Source organism: Botrytis sinoallii (assembly GCF_014898435.1).
Source record: "Botrytis sinoallii strain Bc 23 chromosome Unknown BSIN_001, whole genome shotgun sequence".
NCBI classification, from domain to species: Eukaryota; Fungi; Ascomycota; class Leotiomycetes; order Helotiales; family Sclerotiniaceae; genus Botrytis; species Botrytis sinoallii.
Genome location: NW_024066028.1, coordinates 6,027,554 through 6,048,425, shown reverse-complemented (window position 1 = coordinate 6,048,425; position 20,872 = coordinate 6,027,554). Strand labels below are relative to the sequence as shown.

The 20,872-nt window shown below is 40.3% G+C and overlaps 5 protein-coding genes across 5 annotated transcripts; 2 read left to right on the top strand and 3 right to left on the bottom strand.

Moving 5' to 3' along the window:
* Positions 1–597: 597 nt before the first annotated feature.
* EAF02_001231 (uncharacterized protein) lies at positions 598–5,508 on the top strand (the record flags this gene model as incomplete). Its single annotated transcript, XM_038897279.1, has 18 exons — positions 598–713; positions 798–2,334; positions 2,386–2,442; positions 2,494–2,535; positions 2,589–2,648; positions 2,702–2,767; positions 2,835–2,897; positions 2,943–3,017; positions 3,075–3,116; positions 3,224–3,286; positions 3,347–3,388; positions 3,451–3,762; positions 3,812–3,895; positions 3,947–4,060; positions 4,129–4,287; positions 4,357–4,476; positions 4,547–5,321; positions 5,399–5,508. 18 exons carry the CDS (start codon positions 598–600, stop codon positions 5,506–5,508), a joined length of 3,837 nt encoding a protein of 1,278 aa, XP_038764138.1.
* A 993-nt stretch (positions 5,509–6,501) lies between these two features.
* On the top strand, positions 6,502–8,537 carry EAF02_001230 (uncharacterized protein; the record flags this gene model as incomplete). Its single annotated transcript, XM_038897278.1, has 4 exons — positions 6,502–7,050; positions 7,111–7,152; positions 7,455–7,602; positions 7,654–8,537. The coding sequence occupies 4 exons, from the start codon at positions 6,502–6,504 to the stop codon at positions 8,535–8,537; spliced, it is 1,623 nt and encodes a 540-aa protein (XP_038764137.1).
* A 722-nt stretch (positions 8,538–9,259) lies between these two features.
* Positions 9,260–10,519, bottom strand: EAF02_001229 (uncharacterized protein; the record flags this gene model as incomplete). The annotated part of the gene is made up of 1 exon (XM_038897277.1): positions 9,260–10,519. The coding sequence occupies one exon, from the start codon at positions 10,517–10,519 to the stop codon at positions 9,260–9,262; it is 1,260 nt and encodes a 419-aa protein (XP_038764136.1).
* A 2,622-nt stretch (positions 10,520–13,141) lies between these two features.
* EAF02_001228 (uncharacterized protein) lies at positions 13,142–14,512 on the bottom strand (the record flags this gene model as incomplete). The annotated part of the gene is made up of 6 exons (XM_038897276.1): positions 13,142–13,208; positions 13,260–13,534; positions 13,591–13,608; positions 13,657–13,886; positions 13,947–14,219; positions 14,272–14,512. 6 exons carry the CDS (start codon positions 14,510–14,512, stop codon positions 13,142–13,144), a joined length of 1,104 nt encoding a protein of 367 aa, XP_038764135.1.
* Positions 14,513–16,305: 1,793 nt separating this feature from the next.
* On the bottom strand, positions 16,306–16,742 carry EAF02_001227 (uncharacterized protein; the record flags this gene model as incomplete). Its single annotated transcript, XM_038897275.1, has 2 exons — positions 16,306–16,632; positions 16,740–16,742. The coding sequence occupies 2 exons, from the start codon at positions 16,740–16,742 to the stop codon at positions 16,306–16,308; spliced, it is 330 nt and encodes a 109-aa protein (XP_038764134.1).
* Positions 16,743–20,872: the final 4,130 nt, after the last annotated feature.

Here is a 20,872-nt window from a genome sequence, read left to right as displayed (position 1 = left end):
TGTGCTAGCCCATGGTAATTGATCTATCAACGATTGTACACTTCAATCTAACTCAGAAATTCATCGATAGGCATTGTTTGAAGACAAGAGTACTCTTGATAGTAATTAAGATTCGAAGAACACAATATCGTGGGTATCTACAAGATCTATTCAAGTCTTGGCTCTGTCAGGAAAGGAACGTAAGAGGCTAAAAATTCCCGTCGGGAACATTATTTCCTATCCCTTTGACTTAGATTCATCAGTACCCGTGGCTTAAATGTCTGGCTACGAGCTTCATTCCTAAGCAAATATTTTGTAGATCACAAACGTCTTTTTCTGTGTTTCCTTTGGTCGTCGCGCTTCAAGAATGCTTGGATATCCACATTACATATTTCGCGAAAGTCGCGAATATGCACGCGCTTGGAGGAGGGGGGTTAGGCGAATCCCTCTGCTTATAATCTGAGTGTTCTACTATACTGGTAGATTTTTGCACCTAGTGAGTTACGGTGCTTGTGCTTTTGTCTTCGCTGCGCTCTCTCATTTTGCGCTTCTCATCATACAGTCGGTCATTCATTAACCTGTCCTTCATTGGATTATCACAATCTTTTAACCTTTAAGATGTTTGTTCGCAATGTTGCAGTTTGGGCTGTGGCTCTAAGTGTTACCGTTTCGACGGTTTTGAGCGAGAGTGCTGTTGGTGAAAAAGTCGCGAGAGCTGACGGAGATGATAGCATGTACGTTTGCTTATGATGGTCCATGTCTGGTTAAAGACATCAGTCTGAAGATGATAAATGCTGATGATGACTTTGATAATGTAGAGCAAAACGTTTTTTGTTTTCCACAAACCCCAATGATTCCAGTGGCCCTTCTTTAGCAGATCTCTTTGATTCAGATCGAGACGAGGATGATGACTCGATCTCTGAATTTATTTCGCATTTGCTAGAGGGTAAGGGTGGAAACTCTGGCTCGGGAGGTGGTTCTGGCAACAACAATCCAGGAGGGAACAATAACCCAGGGAATAACAATCCGGGAGTCTCTGGCAACAACAATCCAGGTAATAACACCCCGGAGAACAACAACCCAGGGAACAACAACCCAGGAGGGAACAACTCCCCTGGAGGCTCAGGTGGCAATACTCCTGGCAACTCCGGAAGCGGAGGATCGAATGGATTCCCCAACTTCCCTGGCTTCCCCGGCTTCCCTGGCTTTGGAAATAGCGGAGGCTCAAATAATAACCCAGGAAACAACGGAGGTGTTGGGAATGGAGGGTCAAATGGCTTTCCTGGATTTCCAAACTTCCCCGGCTTCCCTGGTCTTGGAAACGGTGGTGGTTCAAACAACAATCCAGGGAACAATAATCCAGGTAACAATGGGGGAAATGGAGGATCAAACAATGGAGAATGGTCTCCCTATACTCCACTTATCCAATTTCTACGAGGCGAAGGAGCTAATTCAGCTTATGCCTCCCAATTTTTAAACAGGTTAGATGCTGCCGCCGTTTCCACCTTTCTACGTAGAGCTGGATTTGCTTCTCTCGCCGAGTTTCAACAGGAGGCTGCTGCAGGTCTAATCTCAATTGGCGACTTCCTTACCTTTTTGGATGCACTCTCACGCTATTCCTTCTTACAATTATTGGGGTTTCCGTTAATCATTGGCTTTCCAAATCCACCTGTATCTCCAAGTGCAACTAGTTCACTAGCTATAGTAACCCCAATTACGAGCGTTGGTATTATTGGAGGTACTACGACTACGACTACGACTACGACTAGTACGATACCTACGTCATTCATTCTTCCTGGCCCTTCAACTTCTTCTACCCGAACTTCCTCCACTCAAGCTATTGTTGGAGGTTCTTCTACTTCTTCGACGAGAGCAATTATCGGAGGTCCTTCTACCTCCTCAACTCGTCCAATCGTTGGGGGTCCTTCAAGTAGTAGCAGTACAAGAAATGGTCTCGGAGCTTCAACTTCCTCGACACGAGCGATCATCGGCGGCCCTTCCACTTCCTCGACGAGAGCAATTATCGGAGGCCCTTCGACCTCATCCTCTACATCACGAAATATTATTGGAGGTCCTTCGACTACATCTACTAGACCCATAGTTGGTGGTCCCTCGTCTTCTTCCACCACCCGTAATATTGTGGCCAGCCCATCCTCTTCATCTACTCGAAACGTTATTGGTGGGCCTTCATCATCTTCCTCAACCAGAGCTGTTGCTGGTCCTTCAACTTCAAGTACAAGACCATCTACTTCCACTAACTTGATAGCAACTTTCAGAACATCTAGCAGTAGTTCATCATCGAGCTCTCCCCGGGTTTCCACGCAAGGACTTGGAGCATCATCCAGCTCTAGTTCTGTACGGTTTTGTCCTCTTGTATGGCTCGATATGAATGCTAATCTTAAATAGTCAACACAATTTAATGTGGTACCCACCACATCCACAACTCGTTCAAGCTCTAGCTCAGTGAGAAATTTCCTGTCCTACAGATATCGGATCGACGCTAATATTTTGTAGTCATCAACGCGGATCAATCTTGTAGTGACGAGCTCTAGTTCCGTATGATCTCTTTTAATTGTCTATCGATAGCAATGGAAGCTAATTCTTAATAGTCATCAACACGAGTGAATGCCTTGTCAACAAGTTCTTCGGTCCGTTCCAGTACTAGCTCCGTATGCTTTTTTCTTATATCTCTTAGAGTTGAATAATACTAACGAACTGATAGTCGTCATCTTCATCCCGCACTTCTGCCTCGGCTGTCGGCCTTGGTGCTAGTTCTACTACATCGCGGGTAATAATTACTCCCATCATAATGATAACGCCATATAACCATTTAAAAAATACTAACATTTATTTAGTCATCATCTTCTTCTCGAAGTACCACAGCCGTAGGCCTTGTGGCAAGCTCCACTTCAACTAGGGTAAGAATGCTCTCAATATCACTACACAGATGCTAATGCTCCCAGACATCATCTTCCTCTTCCTCCTCTCGTAGCAGTACCTCGGCTGTAGGCTTAGTAGCTAGCTCTTCATCTTCTAGGGTATATTATTCATCTTTGCTTACTATGAAAATTATGATGAAGCTAATATCTTGATAGTCATCGTCATCTTCCTCTTCCTCTCGTAGCACTACTTCAGCTGTAGGTTTAGCGGCAAGTTCTACTTCATCTCGGTTATATATTCTTTCTTCATATCCTAACACCCCTTTCTTGTTTGAAAAGCTCGATGAGTTTAACGATTTATACAGTCATCTACCTCAAGTAGTAGATCTTCAACCCTTTTGGCCGTCGTTAGCTCTAGTACTAGCCGGGTAAGTTTCACTTCTTCTTACTGTTTTATCTTGTCGATATTTATTTAGTCTATTCTATAGTCATCTTCTTCCAGTTCACGCACCTCGTCTTCAACCCAGTTGGTAAGTTTTGCATATTTATGTCTCACATACTTCCGTATCCATAATGCTAACACTGTTAAAAGGGTCTCGGTGCTACCACCAGTACCTCAAGATCCACTACACTTTTCTCATCCACCAGAACTTCATCCTCCAGCTCCGTTAGCCCAACTACGAGTGCCGTTTCTGGTTTATTAGTCTCACCCAATGGAAGATGCGGACCTCAATCTAATTCATTATACACGTGCCAAGGCAGTCCTAATGGAAATTGTTGTTCGAGATTTGGATTCTGCGGTCATGAAGCTGATTGGTGTACGGGTGGTTGCAACCCCGCATTTGGAACTTGTGGACTGGGGCAGTACAAAGGATTGACGACTTCGAGTAGTTCAACCGCTGTGGTAAATCTTATATTTTTTGGTCAATTGGATACATGCTAAACTAGTATAGGGCCTTGCTGGAACTTCTAGTTTCACTTCTAGATCATCATCTAGATCATCATCTAGCTCTAGATCTTCCACGTCATCCCCTGTCGTATGTATCACTTCCATTATTGATATGACAAGTTCTAAAATAGATAAATAGGCCCAAGGATTAAGCACCAGTTCCACAAGACCAGGTACACTAAGTACCAGTTCAACTGCACGACTTATCGGAACCTCTAGTTCGACTTCTAGATCTTCTTCATCAACAGCTGTGGTAAGTTCTTTATTCTCAGAATGTTGTCTTTTATTCGTTTCTCAGGGTGAATGTTGAATTTTCTGCAGGGCCAGGCATTAAGTACTAGCTCAACACGAGCAACCACTTCAAGCTCTAGTTCCACGGCACGACTTGTCGCTGGAACTTCCAGTTCTTCTTCCAGCTCGACTGCACGACTTATTGGTACTTCCAGTTCCACTTCTAGATCATCGTCAACATCGGCTGTGGCAAGTCCTTTCCCTTTGAAATATAATCACACTATTGCTTTCTTGTAATGAATTCTAATGCCTTTATAGGGTCAAGGTCTAAGTACCAGTTCAACAAGAGCAGCTACTTCAAGTACCAGCTCAACAGCAAGGCTCGTGGGAACTTCCAGTTCTAGTTCGAGTTCCAGGTCTTCAACATCGTCCGTAGTCGTAAGCATTTCCTTTCTGAAATAGTACCCTGTCTCCCTTTAATCTATGATGATACTGACATAAATGCTAGGGTCAAGGATTGAGCACTAGTTCAACAAGAGGATCCACCTCATCATCTAGCACAAGGCCAATTGCCGCCACCGTTAGCACAAGCTCAACACGCTCATCCACAGCCGTCGCTGCTTCCGCTAGCGCTTGTAGACCAGTCGCAGCCCCTGCAGCAACCCTCGCCTTGACCGCAACTGACTGCTGTCAATACTACATCACCAGAGCCGGTGACACATGTGCCAGCATTGCCGCTCGTCCTGGCATTGTCGGCTTAAATCTCGCTGTTCTAGCTCTTCTCAATCCAAACTTGAGATGTGTAGGACAAGGCCCTCAAGTCGGTGTCGCCGTCTGTGTTCTAAATATCCAATTATCCATCGTAGGCAACCTGGTGTCACCTGGTGAATCCTCAACCGTAACATCTTCGACTATCGCAACTCCAAGTCCATCTCAGGCAATCCCTCAAAGCTTCTTTATCCAGGCTCAAAATTCTGGAACTGTAGCTGATGGAACCAGTCTTATGATTCAACAAGCTGCGGAATATTTTGCTGGCTTTAATTTAGAATATGGTCAATCGGTTTTCCCATTTACGTATGATCCTGAAACTGGATACTTGACATCGGGTCTATATATCCTATGGGCTACAGCATCATATTCACCTCCATCCATCAAGGTGGCTCCAGTTGGTTTTACCGGATGGGTAGTTCCGGCCTGGCCATTGGTTTGTAGCATAGATGGCAATCTGAAGGTGACATGTACGGCCAATGGAAATCTTTATGGGAAATTTTACCTCATAAATGGTATGTTATCATTTTTCGTGTCTCTAGGTACTGCACCGAGACTTCTACATGTGAAGAAATATACTAACAGATAAAAGCAAACAATGACGGACAAACTGAACTCGCTATTGGCAATGGCGCAACAACAAGTTCAATCATAGTTGCGCCAGTTGACCTCTACCTTGTTGCCAATGAGGAGGAGGATTAGTGAAAGAGTTTGGGTGGATAGATTTTTTCAATGTGCTGGAGGGAAAATCGTATCATTTTTATTGATTTCCTTCTCTTTCGAATTTCCTTGGCTCTGGCTGGTTTGTTTTCGATTGGAGTATCTGTGGTTGCCTGAGTGGATGAATTGAAGGAAAAAATATCAATGTTTTTAGGACCATGAAAAATCTATGTGTTAATGGTATGTAGCTTTATTTAGGTAGTTTGAATCAATTTTCGAAATCTTAGAATGAAATCTTGTGGTTTTGTGGTTTTATGGTTTTATTTCTTTAACAATACCCCTATTACTCGCGACACTCTCCTATGTACTATAATTGCCGAGTTTTAGATACAGGCGCTTCGAGTTTTGCTGGATTTCATGTATACACTTGAGTATTTATATTCGACGTTCTGCAAAATCATTCAAAGCTTCCTCTCTCTAACCAGGTAGGTAATTAGTGTTTGGCTTGGCTTAACCAACCAATGATAACCAGACATTTCCTGTATTATTATACTATCAAGCAACACGATCTACAAGCCCATTTCTTCTTTTCCACTTCTCGAAGTTTACGAATCGTCTGAACTTTTGAACTTTAACGTGGATCCAGATCCAAACCCCTGCCACACACAAATTACATCTCGCTAAGGCTGCGGGGAGCAAAGCCCCATGTACCCCGCCATCCTTCAACCAACCTCAATGAGCAGAACCTTATAATTCGTACGTAATACCGCGAGCGAATTAAATTTCTTCTCAGACTAAAGCAAGCACGCCATTTGCATCACGAATTTTTCTGTCGATTATTCGTCATTGAAAAATACTTATTTCTTCGAGAGCATTTCAAAATCATGGAGAAAACAACCTGCATATCCTTATCTTCCTGCATACGCATCGTTCTCTTCCACTACACTTATTCTTGACTAGAATTCAATTTCCATACCTTCTAAAGAGAGCACAGATGAAATAAGAGATCGACATTCTCTCCTCCCTCACCTCAAAATGTCAAACTCTCATCTCCGAACAAAAAATGAAAATATCCACGTGATCGACCATACCAAAGATGCTGAAGCAAACAATCTTCACCATGACGACCAGGCGCGTCCCATCGTCGCAGATAAACTCGCTCGCTCCCTCTCGGCCCGTCAAGTACAAATGATAGCCATCGGCGGCACAATCGGCACGGGTCTCTTTCTCGGTACGGGGAAATCCCTTGCAACAGGTGGTCCGGCATCGATTCTCATCGCCTATCTCATCGTCGGATTCATCGTCATGTTAACTATGCTTTCGCTGGGGGAAATGGCTGCATTTGTACCGATTGCGGGAAGTTTCTGTACCTTTGCAGGTCGATATGTAGATGATGGGTTGGGGTTTGCTCTGACGTGGAATTATTGGTTCAACGATGCGGTGAGCACGGCGTCCGATTTGGTCGCGCTACAGCTGGTCTGGGCGTATTGGGGAGATACTGGATTGCCGGGTTGGGGATTGGCGTTGATTTTTTGGGTGCTGTTGGTTTTGGCTAATATTATTACGGTCAAGGCTTATGGAGAGGTGAGTTTTGGGATTTTGGGATGGAAATGATGGAAAGATGCTGACTGATGGGGATTTTAGCTTGAATATTGGTTGAGTTTTTTGAAGGTGGTTACTATTACGGTAGGTGACTTTTGTTTTCTGTGGTTTTATATGTTCTAGTGCCTCCATCTGGATAAACAGCTGGTATCCCAAATCTCTCGAATAAAGTGAGATATCAGTGAGATTTTTATTTAAGATTACTACTTGATTGATGATATCAATCTAGCTTTTGATTACCATTCAAAGTTGAAGGAGATCAGTAAAGCAAAAGTTTTTGGGTGTTTATATTATGATTGTTCAATTTGTTGTCGAATATGAAAGAATACTTATTTCTAGTGTTTCGGCTTTTTTAGTCTTATCGAAGAGTGCTAATATTTCTCCAGATCTTCATAATTCTAGGAATTGTAGTCAACTGCGGAGGTAACACTTCTCATACATATCTCGGGGCACACAATTGGTATATTGGCGACGCACCCTTCGTAGGAGGAATCGGTGGATTTGCTTCCGTCTTCGTAACTGCATCCTTCGCATGTAAGCATTCCCATGTCCCATAAAAAATTCCCCAGTCTAATTCCTCTCCAGACGGTGGTACCGAATCTATTGCTATAACCGCCGGCGAAACCAAAAACCCCACCAAAAACCTTCCTCGTGTAGTGAAAAACGTCTTCTGGCGTATCCTCATCTTCTACATTTTTTCCGTCTTCCTCATCGGTCTCAACATCCCTTACAACTATCCCGGACTCTCTAGCAAAACAACCACCACTTCCCCATTCACCCTCGTATTTCAAATGGTCGGCGCCAAAGCCGCAGGCTCTTTCATGAACGCTGTAATCCTCACCTCCGTCATCTCAGCAGGTAACCACGCTCTATTCGCCGGAACCCGACTCCTCTACGCCCTATCCGTTGATCGTCACGCGCCTCAATTCTTCGGAAAACTCAACCGCAATAAAGTTCCCTGGGTAGCAGTCCTCGCTACTAGCGCCATCAGCGGTCTCTGTTTCGGAGCAAGTTTTATCGGCGCAGGACAATTATGGACGTGGTTGCAAAATCTCGTGGGGGTCAGTAATCAATTAGCTTGGATCGCTATCGGAGTCACCTCGATCCGGTTCCGCGGTGCATTGGAGCTTCAGGGAAAAACTCATCTCTTGCCGTTTAAAAATTGGACGTATCCGTGGGGACCGTGGATCTGTGTCGTGCTTAATGTGGTGATTGTGCTGGTGCAGGGATGGAGTTGCTTCAGTCCGACGTTTAGCGCGGTGGATTTTGTGAGTTTTTATATCGAGCTGCCGGTTATGGCGATCATGTGGCTGGGCTGGAAGTGGTTGAAGGGGACGAAGGTGGTGAGTTATGAGGAGATGGATTTGCAGACTGATGTGCATGTTATTGGGGAGGAGGATGAGAAGGAGAGGGAGAGGGAGAGGACGGCGAGGGGGAAGGTGGAAAGGGTTTTGAGGTGGATTTTTTAGAGCGGTGTGTCCATAGAGTGAGAATGAGAATGTAACTCGGCGATTTTGAGTACTTATTTGTTGGTGAATTCATCATTGATATGTTTTCAATATACACTTTTGATAGGCAAAAATATGTATACCTGCTGCAATGAACTTAAAGAAGGGTTTTGGTGAATAAGGGGAGGTGAACGAGTATGATGGATGGGCATGATGGATGGATGGGATGGGAGATGCGATGAGATAGTATCACGCAATAGATCACTACATCCATAGGAATCTCGCAGAGAAAAATTATAACCTCCAAAAAGCATGGATGAAATATTTGAAGAATGTTTTTTATCAAGGAATCTATCACCAGAATCTCAAATTCGAAATGAGTTTTTAGTTACTAACATTCGATTTCATTTAATTTCATTTCACACCAATCAATCAATGAATCAATCACAAGACAAGAGATCAAATGAGAATTATTGAGAAAATCCATTAAATATTGCATTCGACAAAATATGATCCAAAAATCATGCCTCCTCATCTGATCGACTAAAAGTTATACATAAAGGAGTGACAAGAAAGTTTCGTCTCAAGTGAGACATTAGCGCATTAAAAAGGCATCTTTGCTTTGTGTTCCATCTATCCAACCCCATCGTACCCCATTCCATCCTATCCTCCTCTTTACTCCTTCTCACCATCTCAACCATCTCTCATTTTCTCTCCCCTTGACATTTAATCAATCCCTTAGTTTAGTTAAGAGTATAAGTGTACGAGCTCTCGCAAGTCCAGCTATCGGAACCTTGTTGACCGGGGTCATAGGTAGCTTGGTTGCTGGAGTAGGATTGAGCGAACAAGGAACAGTAGGTACCGATTGGCTTTCCGTTCTTCTTCAACATGTAGGAGTTGAAGAACTTGCATTGGAATGGAGAGTAGTTCAAGAACTTGTAGATCATTTGCATCCACCAGGAGATGAGGGAAAGATTCTTAGAGTTCTGGGCGGTCGCATAGCCGGCGCAGACAGCGGGGTTGTATGGACCGGGGAAGAAGGCTTGTCCCAAGCAGGTGTTTGGGTGAGAGTGTCCCTTGTTTCCACCACCGCATTGTTGAGCTGGCTGCCAGCCTGGTTGTGGCGCAGGAGTGACGGTCTTGGAGTATCCGTTGGAGCCGGTGATGACGACTTGGAAATCAGTGCGCATTTGACCGGTGTTGGTGGCCGATTCAGCACTGACGCCGGAGCCCCAGAGAGTACACTTGTAGTTGGTGATGGAAGCTGGGTTCTTGCACGCATCAGATGGGTTCATGTAAGGATCACGCTCAACGTAGATGTTGAAACCAGTGCAGAGCGAAGTGCTGTCGCAGAGGGAACCGCACTGAGCAACATCATAGCTAGTGAAGGTGGTGAGTCCGAGATAGGTGACAGCAGTTACTGCAGCGTTGAGATCGACAAAAGATTGAGTATAGCCAGAGGGAGTGGCGGCATTCTTGGCATCGGTGTGGAATTGAGTATAAGCGAGGAAAGCATCAACAGTATCTGGTTGAACCTTTGGTCCATAACCATCTGGTTGAATTGCACATGCTTTGCTGACATCTGGGGTGGTTTCTGGTACAGCAGCGGTAGAAGAAGTAGGAACACTGTTTTGGGCTGTAGTTGAGGTGGGAGTGCTCTGAGTGGTTGTGCAACTTGTGCTGGCGGCTTCTCCACTTCCTTCTCCATTACTCCATCCGCCATTTCCTCCCCATCCGCCATTTCCGCCCCAACCCCCGTAAGTACGTTTGACATTTTGCGAAGCAGTTGCTGAAGCAGTAGCAAGACCGGTAGCCTTAGCAGATCCTGAAGCGGAAGCAGCAGCGTTGTCGATAACTATAGATTCTTTGGTGGCAGTTGGGTGTGGACCAGCGACGGTTGGAAGAACAATAGCATTGATGGAGGCAAAATCAATCCCCTGAGCAGCTGGTTTGGCTGCAGCAAGAGCTGCAAAGCCTACAATAAGGAGTGAAGAAGAATGCATTTTAAACGATGGATGTGATGTGAAGAAAGAAGAGTGTGTAAAGAATGATTGTGAATGCTGGATGATGAGAAAAAGGAAATAGAGGGAAAGATCAACCTAGATATATGTTTTCATTGCAGTATAGGGAGGACCCTCGAGTAAGCAAGAATGTAAACTAGTGAACGCAAAGTAGGCTTCATCGTGGAGGATAGACAGGCTCCCAGGCGACTAGCTCAGGGAAGGAAATGAGAACCCGATGAATGAATTTTTAGTTCGGCTAGACAGCACCCGTTCATCTGAGTTCTTTATCGCCTAGTTCTTCGATACTAGAATCGCTTGGATTTTCCTCAACTACGTCGAGCTGCTAATTTGACAAAACTTCCCGCAATCCCAAAGAATGTGTAATTCAATGGCAAATAAGCGATGAGTCAATTTTCGGATGATAGAATGATAAGACGCTTTGAGCAATTAGTGCTCATACTAAAAACTTTAGTGCCGTTAATCCTTGGGAACGCCCGGTGCACTCAGTAAGGTACCCGCCGCTTTGAACCTCCTCAATGCAGGTACCAGAAGATTTCCCGTGCGGGCCAATGTTCCTTTTTGGATGAATAATGAGAGTAATCCACAGAAAAAAGCTTAAATAGGACTTCCTTCTCGCCTCTTCGGGTATTAGCGTTAGTCTATAGACATATTATGATCAATGGAGCTTAGTATAAGGAACAAATTTCGTAGCCGCCGCAACAAGCCATGTGTTTGTAATGTGTGATCAAAATCTTGGACAATAGCAACTATCGTATTTGGAAGTTGCTTTGATACTAGAGCTCTGAAAGGCATCAACACTCGTGTATGCACCCCTCGAGCTACGCTAATCGGAGATTGCATGTAGTCTGTGTAGTCTCTATATTGGCACATATCAATCGGACAATTTTGTAGTGTGAATGATGTCCTTAATTTTGATGGATGTAGGGTCAGTATAGTTTGATCGGTCCCCCTTTTTTGAAACATATATAGTATAATCAAGGCTAATACTCCTTGCGGCTTCTGGCGTCTGCCGAATATGAACAATCCTAAGCCCACTCATAAACCTGAACTTTCGATATGGATGGTCAGTCTTGGCGGTCGGTAAGCACTTCCGAGGAACTTTAGTCTTGAAAGAGAGCCTGAACTCGGCAGCTGTGATAAAAGTCTCCAAGTCACATGATTTCATGTTGTGCTTCTCATTTTTCTTTTACAAATCTTTGGGGCTATGCCTTTAAGTTGACCGTCTATACTCCTTTGCGATGAGGCACCAGCATCGAGATTCATTATTCGTTGGTCAATGATTAGTTCGATCGAGAACTGAAGTCGTCTACGATGACCTTACTAGAGGAAGGCTCAATCCAATAGTTTGAAAGTCCAAAAAGCATCCAGAATTCAGAATCCAGAGATAATAAACGAAGGATTTGAGATTGAATTTCAAATCGACAAACTTTTTGTCCCTTTGCCCTTTGACATCCATTATGGCGTTGAATCTTCATGCCACAATTGAGAAATGTGCAGATTTATCCGACACTCTAAAAAGCTTAAGATGACAAATTTGACTCGCTGTACTGATATGAGCCTTCGGCATCTGACTGTATAGAACTAGTAGTTCCAATGCGAGCATTTTCCATCATGTGACATGTCTTTTCCACTGAATGGAGTCAGTTGTTTCTAGGATTATCTATTTGCCGAGTATACTTCCTAGTCTCAAGGAGGTTACTCTTAGGGACATCTGTGAGTTCGTATACCTATTCGATGGTGGACTTCTCGGGGTTCTTGTGAGTCTTTTGCTCTTTGATTCTTCTTCGAACCGAGGAGATGATGATGATGATGGAGAACCCTTGGTGAAGATCCGAACTAGCTCTCTTCGGGATTAGCTCATCTTATCTGCACGTGCCCTGTGCTCTTCATGTGGACGGGACGGGTGAAAACAAGGCGGCACTCGTCACATTGAGAACATTTTATCACTTCACGCTGAAATATAAATCTCATAGTATAATTTACGGATAAAATATACAGTAAACTAGAGAATACTAGTAAGTACCTAGATATAAACTCACTTCTTCAACTTTTGTCCATGATAGGCAATAATTATCTGAATTGATATCGAACATTGAAAATATCGTAACCTTATATATTGGGCATCTCGGTTCTTCCTTCTTCGTTCTGCGGGAGACGTGCGCAGTGCTCAGCTCATACGTTCATCCAGAACACTCGCACGGCCAACGAACTGCATTTTCATCCGATATCAATTTCATTCAAAAATGACTTCACAAATCACTTTGGCCGTCATATCTTCAACCTCATTGTTAAAGCATCAAAATTGCTTGCCGACCTCTGTCATCTACTCATCAAGGTCCAAGTTATTGAGATTCATCGCACTTTGGCGAGCGACGATTTCCCGAAGTGTCCGAGCAGAAACACAATCACGAAAACATTCACGATTCATCCTTCATTCTTCAATCTTCGCAAGAACTCCGATGATTTATTGTTGCACCCAACTAGAAACATCGATGTGACCGCCCCCAGATATCACCTTCACTCAGCTCTCATCATTAACCTGACAGTGATCCAAACTCTTTCTCCCACCATGCTCCTGCCTGCCATTCATTCTCATGTCATTTATCCTCCTGCTGGTGGAGACAGGCTTCCAACATTTCCCACGAATACAACAAGAACTGCACAGTATCTAAACCGTTTTAGCATAGAAGTGCAAGAAAATGGAAGAAATGGAACGTACGCAGCTGCGGCAGCCAGAACCTCGTGACGTTTAGCTCGAGTGAAGAGCGATAAAACTGCAGAGAAGATGAAGGTAAAAACAAGGAGAACCGTAATAACTACGCCAATGAACGAACTCGATGTTGATATATGATTCAAGTACCAAAGTATGTAGACTGGGACGATGAGAAGTGTGAGAACTGTGACAAGAAGAATCGCTGATACTATTGCATTTACTCTATCTGGATTAAACAGTACGATCTTTGTAGTGCTGGGATCTGTTTTCTGTTGGAGTTCCTAATCAAAATGCAAATCAGTACAAGCAGCTTTGAACTCACGTACATTATACGAACTATAGAAGCAAATATATACTAAAGAAACCTGTCAGCAACACCCACTAAATCAATATAATTACTCACTCGCGTCAAGCGGCATGGGAAATTCTGTGGTATCTTTTCGACAGCGGAATCCAACCATGTATTTTCTCGACTTGGCTTGAGGGTGATGAGATCCTCTTTAGTGAGGATATACTGTTGCTCATCTCCGCAAAGGGGGGCTTCTCGATCAAAGTAACTCTTCAGTCTTAAGTAGTCCACCGTCATTGGCCGGTCGAAACTCGTCAAAGTTTGTGCGTGCGTCAAGAGCTGAACTTCATTGGTATCGGAATTATCAGATTAGTATTCTAATCGGCTCATCACGCTAGACTCACCATATTCCTTGTACTTTCCCTCAATCGCCTCAAGAATGCCTCTGAGATCATTGCTTTCGGCGTTACAGATGTCTCTGGAGCGCAGCCTTGCGGGCCATCTTCTCGCATAAAACCTGTCTATATGAGCAAGCCGATCCTCTAGCTCTCGCAATTCGTCCTGTTTGTTGAGCAAGATGCGTGCTTGTAGGTGGCCAAATCGTCGATACAACATGAATTGTTCATCACTATCTATGACCGCCGCAAGCTGTGGATAGCCTTGAGGGCGCCGCTCAACTGTGTACAGATCAGCATGGGTCAAGCAATAGAGCTCCCAATTCACGCTTACTTGTACTGACGATACATTCTTTTGCGTCCTTTCTACCTTTAACACCTCGTAAGTACTGAAGATAACGTTCCGTCGTCTGACTTGGTAGCGACTGCTTGAATTGTTCCTGTGTAACACCTTCCAATCTGATTGGTTGCAATGTTTTATTGTCTAGGAAAGTGGCCATAACCACATCACGAACTCCATGTTCCCCTTTCTCCATCAAATCTTCATCGTTAGTGTCGAGTGGCAAAGTAGTCATTGGAAATTCTCTGACAGCCGTCTTGTTTTTTTGAATTTGTCAAGTTAGTTAGGAAAATGCCAGAAGTTTGTCAAGCTTGCGAGTCATCGTTGTTCATATATAAAGATTGCCCTTCGAGGCTGCAGTCCAACGACAACAAATTCCGACCTCGCACAAATGAGGCTATGCGCACTGTGCATGGCATCTCGACAAAGTCACGAGGTGACTGACCAATCACAACGTGATCAACACGGGAACTTGCATTTTTGCATAGTACGAAACCAACGATGTTCAATTTGCCTGTCCGCTTATCTAATCCAAAATTGCATCATCCTCCGTCCTTCTGCTTAAGTCTGACTCTACGACCTTACAGTTCTTGAGAATATCAGTCTTGCCATTAAAGTGATATTGGATTTTGTAAGTGTGCCAGACATGCTCTTCATTCGCTTTGGATGTCTCCATTTTTTCATTGAGAAAGAAAGGACCCGCTATCACTACTGCTTTGACTTCCCCTAATGGAATATCCGGATGTTCATAAAAGACGCGAGACCCAGCGTGGAATTTCGCATCTGGGATAGTCAACACATCCTGTCTCTGAATTGGAGTTAGCTACATAACTGATTGAGGGCGTCAAGACTGTATTACTGCTGCATTCGTTGTATTGTAATGCTTGAGATCAGCAGCACCCGTCTGTTTGTTATCCATCGACCTGGCTCCCTCAGCCATATTTACTTCTACGATTCTATTGAAACGCGAGGATCTGTCAAACTACTTGTACTGTAGGTGAACGCTCAAGTTGATGATTCCCAACTCCTCCAATGAACTCCCAGACTGAGTATTTTAATTCACTTAAGGATGACGCTGATTTTTTCTAGTTTGCTTTGCACAACGGAGGAAATCGAATAACGAGCGCCTAGAATTGGTATTGAAATGTAATTTGGATGAGAAAAGAGTCTTCACATGAGGTGCACTGCGATCCTTCTTATACGCTATATGAATGATCATGAAAACCATGAATCATTATAGAAATGTTGTTCACCCATGTTCGATATTGAGGCTGGTGACTCCTAACATTGATGCTGATGACTCCTAAAAGATTCTTATAGGCCTTTTAGATAGCGCTTGCTTGATGCAATAGCTTGCAATCGATGAGGGAATTTTACTTCATTATCATTCCATTCAAACTGCGTTGCCACCAAACACGGAGAAGAGTTTCGTGGTTCGTTGAAGTATCTTCAAAGTTGCGCGGATTGAATCATCTCACAATCCCAACCACTCACAGATATTGTACCTGGATGATCATTCAATCCACAAAAACACTCATCATTTTCATTGAGTTCCATTGAACGATTTGGCATACAACATACATAGGAATTTCGAGTCAGCGCTCTTTTTGTACCACAATTAGTAACTCCTAAGGTGAGTAGCTTTGTCTATGATTACAAATACAACGTGCTTTATGTCATTCTAGCAACTCTGATTGCTTTGCTTCAACTCCCGACAAGGTGAGGGTTTGAAAGATTATCACTTGCACTGACATAAGGTGTACGAGTCACAGATTTGAAGATTCCTAGGGATCGATCTTTAACTCTACTTGACACGCATCTACGCCGACATCAATATCAAACATGTTTCAAACTGCTACTTTATACATTAATCTGATACTTTTCTCTAGTTTTTATTATCCATTCACAATGTTGAATCCCAACAAGCGACTCAATTACAAAAGTTCAATACTTCTTGGCCACACTTCATTCATTGAACAATGCATTATCGAATCATGAGTGGATTGTAAGGTTATATCTTACAGGTTACTAAGTATTTGTAGGGCCTGTTCGATCTACTCTCGGATTTGGATAGGCTCTCTCAACTAGATCCGCCTCTGCCACTGGCCTATCCGAGACACGAGACTGAGTCTCCCCATTATTCAAATATCGAACAAAATACGTATGCCAGTGGTATCGACTAGTCGCATTCTCGGCAACCACGATCCTCTCGCGTGGGTCTTCGCCTGCGAGAGTAGGACCCGAAATTATGACTGCGTCTGCAAAGTTGTTCTCCCCTCGGATCCACATGACACGCGATAAGACGCAAATTTTCGCGTCTGGACAGCGTTCTCCTTTGTAGATTAGGGTGGGATCCTATATTGATTAGTTTCGATTGTGTATCGGGAAGATTTGGAGTGTGTTAGGGCTAGTTTGGATGTAAAATCCGTGCTGAATCCGCTGAAATAATCTGCACTTTGTACCATCGCGGATTTCGTGGTGGTATCAATCCGCTTCAAAAAGAGTGGATTATTAATCTGTGGTTTTATAGTTTGGATATCAAATCCGCTAAATAATCCGTGGTTTTTTTAGAATATTTAATTTAAACTTCAATTCGATATTAAAACCCTATATTTAAAATTGAGAATTATATAAAAAGCTTTAATAAAATAATAATCTTGAAAAAGTGCTTAGAATTGGAAAAGAAATACATTTTGATTTTATCTTTCTTTTTTCTTTTCTTTTCAAAGAAAGAACCTTTTTTTAAAGTATTTTTGAAGCTATTTTCTATATATAAAATTATTTTAATGATTAATAATGCAATCATTACCCAAAACACTTCGAAAGCATTTAGGAAATCGAAAATTATTGATGACGATAACAATTGAAGATTTATATTTGTATAAAAAAGAGGTAGAAAATCTCGAACTCGAAGTCCCTCTCCCCTAATTCGTTATTTCAAACGAAAGCCCAAATCTACAGCAAAAGCAATCGAATCTCAAAGCCAACTTCGAGATTATAATATTTCCTTCTTTTCTTCTATTAGAGATTCATTATCCAGTTTCTTCTATAATGACAATACTACCTTTAATTAGAAGAAGATATTCTCTATAAAAAAGAAAAGCTATACACAGATATTTGATTCAAATAAAGCTTATTTTAATTATATTAATTTATAATATATAGCAAAATTCCGAAATTGATAAAAGGTTCTCAATAAATATCGATATAGATAGTAATAAGAATAATGATAATAAAAAGAATATCGATAATAGCTATAATACTAATCAAGATTTAAAACATAATATCTATAGTAATTCAGAAAGTGAAAAGAATTTCTTTACTAATATTATTGAAAGGAAGGATAAATCAATGGATCCGGAAACTAAGATTAAAGATATTTTGAAGAAATCTACAAATCAGTTTAAATAGAAACTCTATGAAAAGCTTCTTTTAAACTTAATGCAAAGTTATCTATAAAAAACTAATCAATGATCAGATCAATTCACTGGATGGAGAATATTTTATTATAGTTAATTTGCACAAGCTATTGCTTTAGAGTATAAGATATGTATTAATAGTAATAAGAATCTAACTAATAATCAAATTAAAAAGAAAATCAATTCAATATGAATATCCTCTTTTTTTATTAATTATTTGATTTAATTAATTTGATTTAGATCAAGGGATGTTATGTAGAATATCGATATCTTTTTAACCTATCTGGTTGGGGTATTAGATTTAATGAAAAGAATGATACTATGCAGTCTTATGCACCCGATTATTTATAGAAAACGCTTCTACAAGTAAGCGAAGCTAATAATCGAAAATATCATTAGCATCGAAGTCATTATACAGAGAGCTAATCAATTCTTCAATTTCTATTCGAAACTCATACAGCTAATGGTAAATTTGCATATCACCCTACAGCTTTAATGTAACAAACAATTGTTTCTTTGAATGAGGAGAATAATCTTACTGATTCAATATGCTTTATACCTTTCTCAGATAAGAGCGCTAAAAGGTGGAATAAACATAGCTCTGGGATATACAAGATAAGGAATTCATATTTTTGAGATGTATTTTATTATTAACTGATTTATAGTTAGAAACAAAGCGATATAAATAATCTATTACAAGCTATATATTATCGAAAAGGCCTCGAAAAACTGTCTCTTCTGAAGTTGCAGATAGTTTATTTTATATTAATGAATCTTTAAGAGATTTTAATAAATCGAGAAACCATTCTAATGCCTTATATACTCAAATCAACAATCCATTGCCCCTTTGGTATCAAGTATATTATATAATCGCACAAAAACTATCCTAGCAAATATAAGTCCCTAGGGGCTGATATTGCTTTCAAGCTTATTGATTTCCTATAATATCCAATACCTGGTATTTGCCAATCTTATAGTGAACTGCTGATATTTATACGTATAGACCCATTTCAAGTAGAGTTTATGGATAAGATCTGTAGAAAGCTTAAAGAGTAGTACGAAAAGGAAAATAATGAAATGCCTTTATTATCCGCTCCTTTACAACAAGCTTTAAATGAAGAATGGCTTCCAAGTTCTAATAGCTTTTGATTTGGCAGTTCTATTCACTCTGTTCTCTTTATTGTATGTTTTTATTAATATAACCTTTGTATTTATTCAATTAGATATTAATATTATATCTTTCAATACCTTTATCTTATTTGATATTAATAATATATGAGTACGAATGACACCTATTCATTAGCCCTAGATATGTGAAATAAAGAATATAAATATATAATAGCTGGCTAATGAGAAATGACGAGTGAGAAATAGCTGGTGAGAAATAGCTAGTAAGAAACAGCTAGTAAGAAATAGCTAGTGAGAAACGGCTAATAAGAAAACTGTAAAGTTTAGCCTCTCAAGGTGTAATATCTATTAATAACAGGGGTTACCAGCTTTATTATTCTTTAAAGAAAAATGCTATCTGTATTTTTAATAATTTGCCTCTTTGTATGAAATGCATAATATTATAGTACTATAAATTAAATCAATAATCTATTCAATTAATAAATAGAAAGAATAGAAAATATACTCTCAAAATGAGTAATCATAAAGAATTCAGCTGCCTTTTGAATTGCTATAAGAGTAGCAGCATTTCATTTCTAATACTTTTCACCAAATGTAAATTGATCTGAAACCTCTTTAACTAAATGTTGAAAAGGGGCTTTTTTCAAGAATAATTCGGTCAATTTTTGATACTTTTTAATTTCTTGTAATACAACCGTTATATTCAATTAATAAGAAAGAAGCTTAGAAATCAAGAAAAGATTTACTTACTCCCCGCTTTTCATTGGTAAGCTCTTTTAGCAATTTCTGCTTTTCCTTTTTTAGGCTGCTTTCTTGTACTTTGAATCTTTGTTTTCGAAGCTTTCTTTATACTCTTATTTTTAAAAAAAGGTGACCTTTTATCTACACCTAACTTTTGTTTATTCGTTAATCTCTTTCCGATATTAGTATATAATATAGCTTCTCTATATAATGCGTTTGTAATTTATATTATAGCTACAGAATTTCCTGGAATGTAGTGCTTTCAAGGCCTAGATTTGAATTATTTCAGTTTATTATAGAAAAGGTTTCAAATATTCAAGGGGTGCATATCTAAAAAGCTTCAAGAATAAGGGCAAAAGGAATAAATATTGAAAAATTAAATATTTAGAAATGTGTGTTTATGAATTAATATATTATGTATCGCGTAATTTAATCAATCATACTACTTATTTCTTATGGAATATAGTTATTCCAAATACGAAAATATTATAAATAGTATAAACAATGTGCTTTTAGGAACAATAATAATAATAACAATAATAAGCATTATATTTATAATATTGAATCTTTTCTAAGCTTTAAAGAATCAAAAAGATACCAATAGTAACTAAATCTAATAAAAAGAAGCTATAGGGAAAGTAAGAAGAATATTTGCAAAAGCGAAAAGCTAGAAATATATATAATCGAAAGGCAAGAATGATATCTAAAGAGCTAGAAGTCGAAAAAGAGAAAGATAGGAAAAAGTATCAGATTTTCTATACTTTGAAAGTGCTTCGCAAAACTTCTGATTTTTTAAAGGTATTAAAGAATAGATAAGATGAAATAATTGTATAAATTTGATTGAATATCGAAATGTAACAATCCCAGTATATAAATTCAAATGAAAATCTGATTTTAATTAATTTTATTTAGAAAAGTGTTAAAAACAAAAAACCTTATTCAAAATAATGATAATCCTGTATCAGAGTCTGAATCAGATAATTCCGAAACAGATTTTGAGGATTGGGAAATCGATATTAATGAGAAAGAGGAAAAGGAAGAGGAGGAATCTGATGATAAAAAAGAGAACAATGAAGTTAGAGAGCTTGAAAAGATTAATTTGAAAAATTTGAATATTAATTAAGAATTAAAATAAGTATAAAGGTGTAATGTTTATTGATTTTATAAATGCTAATATATAAGTTTAGGCAATTGGACTTTCTGGGATTTTGATTTGGATTAGAGCTTGGAAAGTTAGCATAAAGCAGTTTATAACTAATTTAAAGAGTCTAAACAAAAAAATTGATAAAGAATCTTCGGATTTTTTA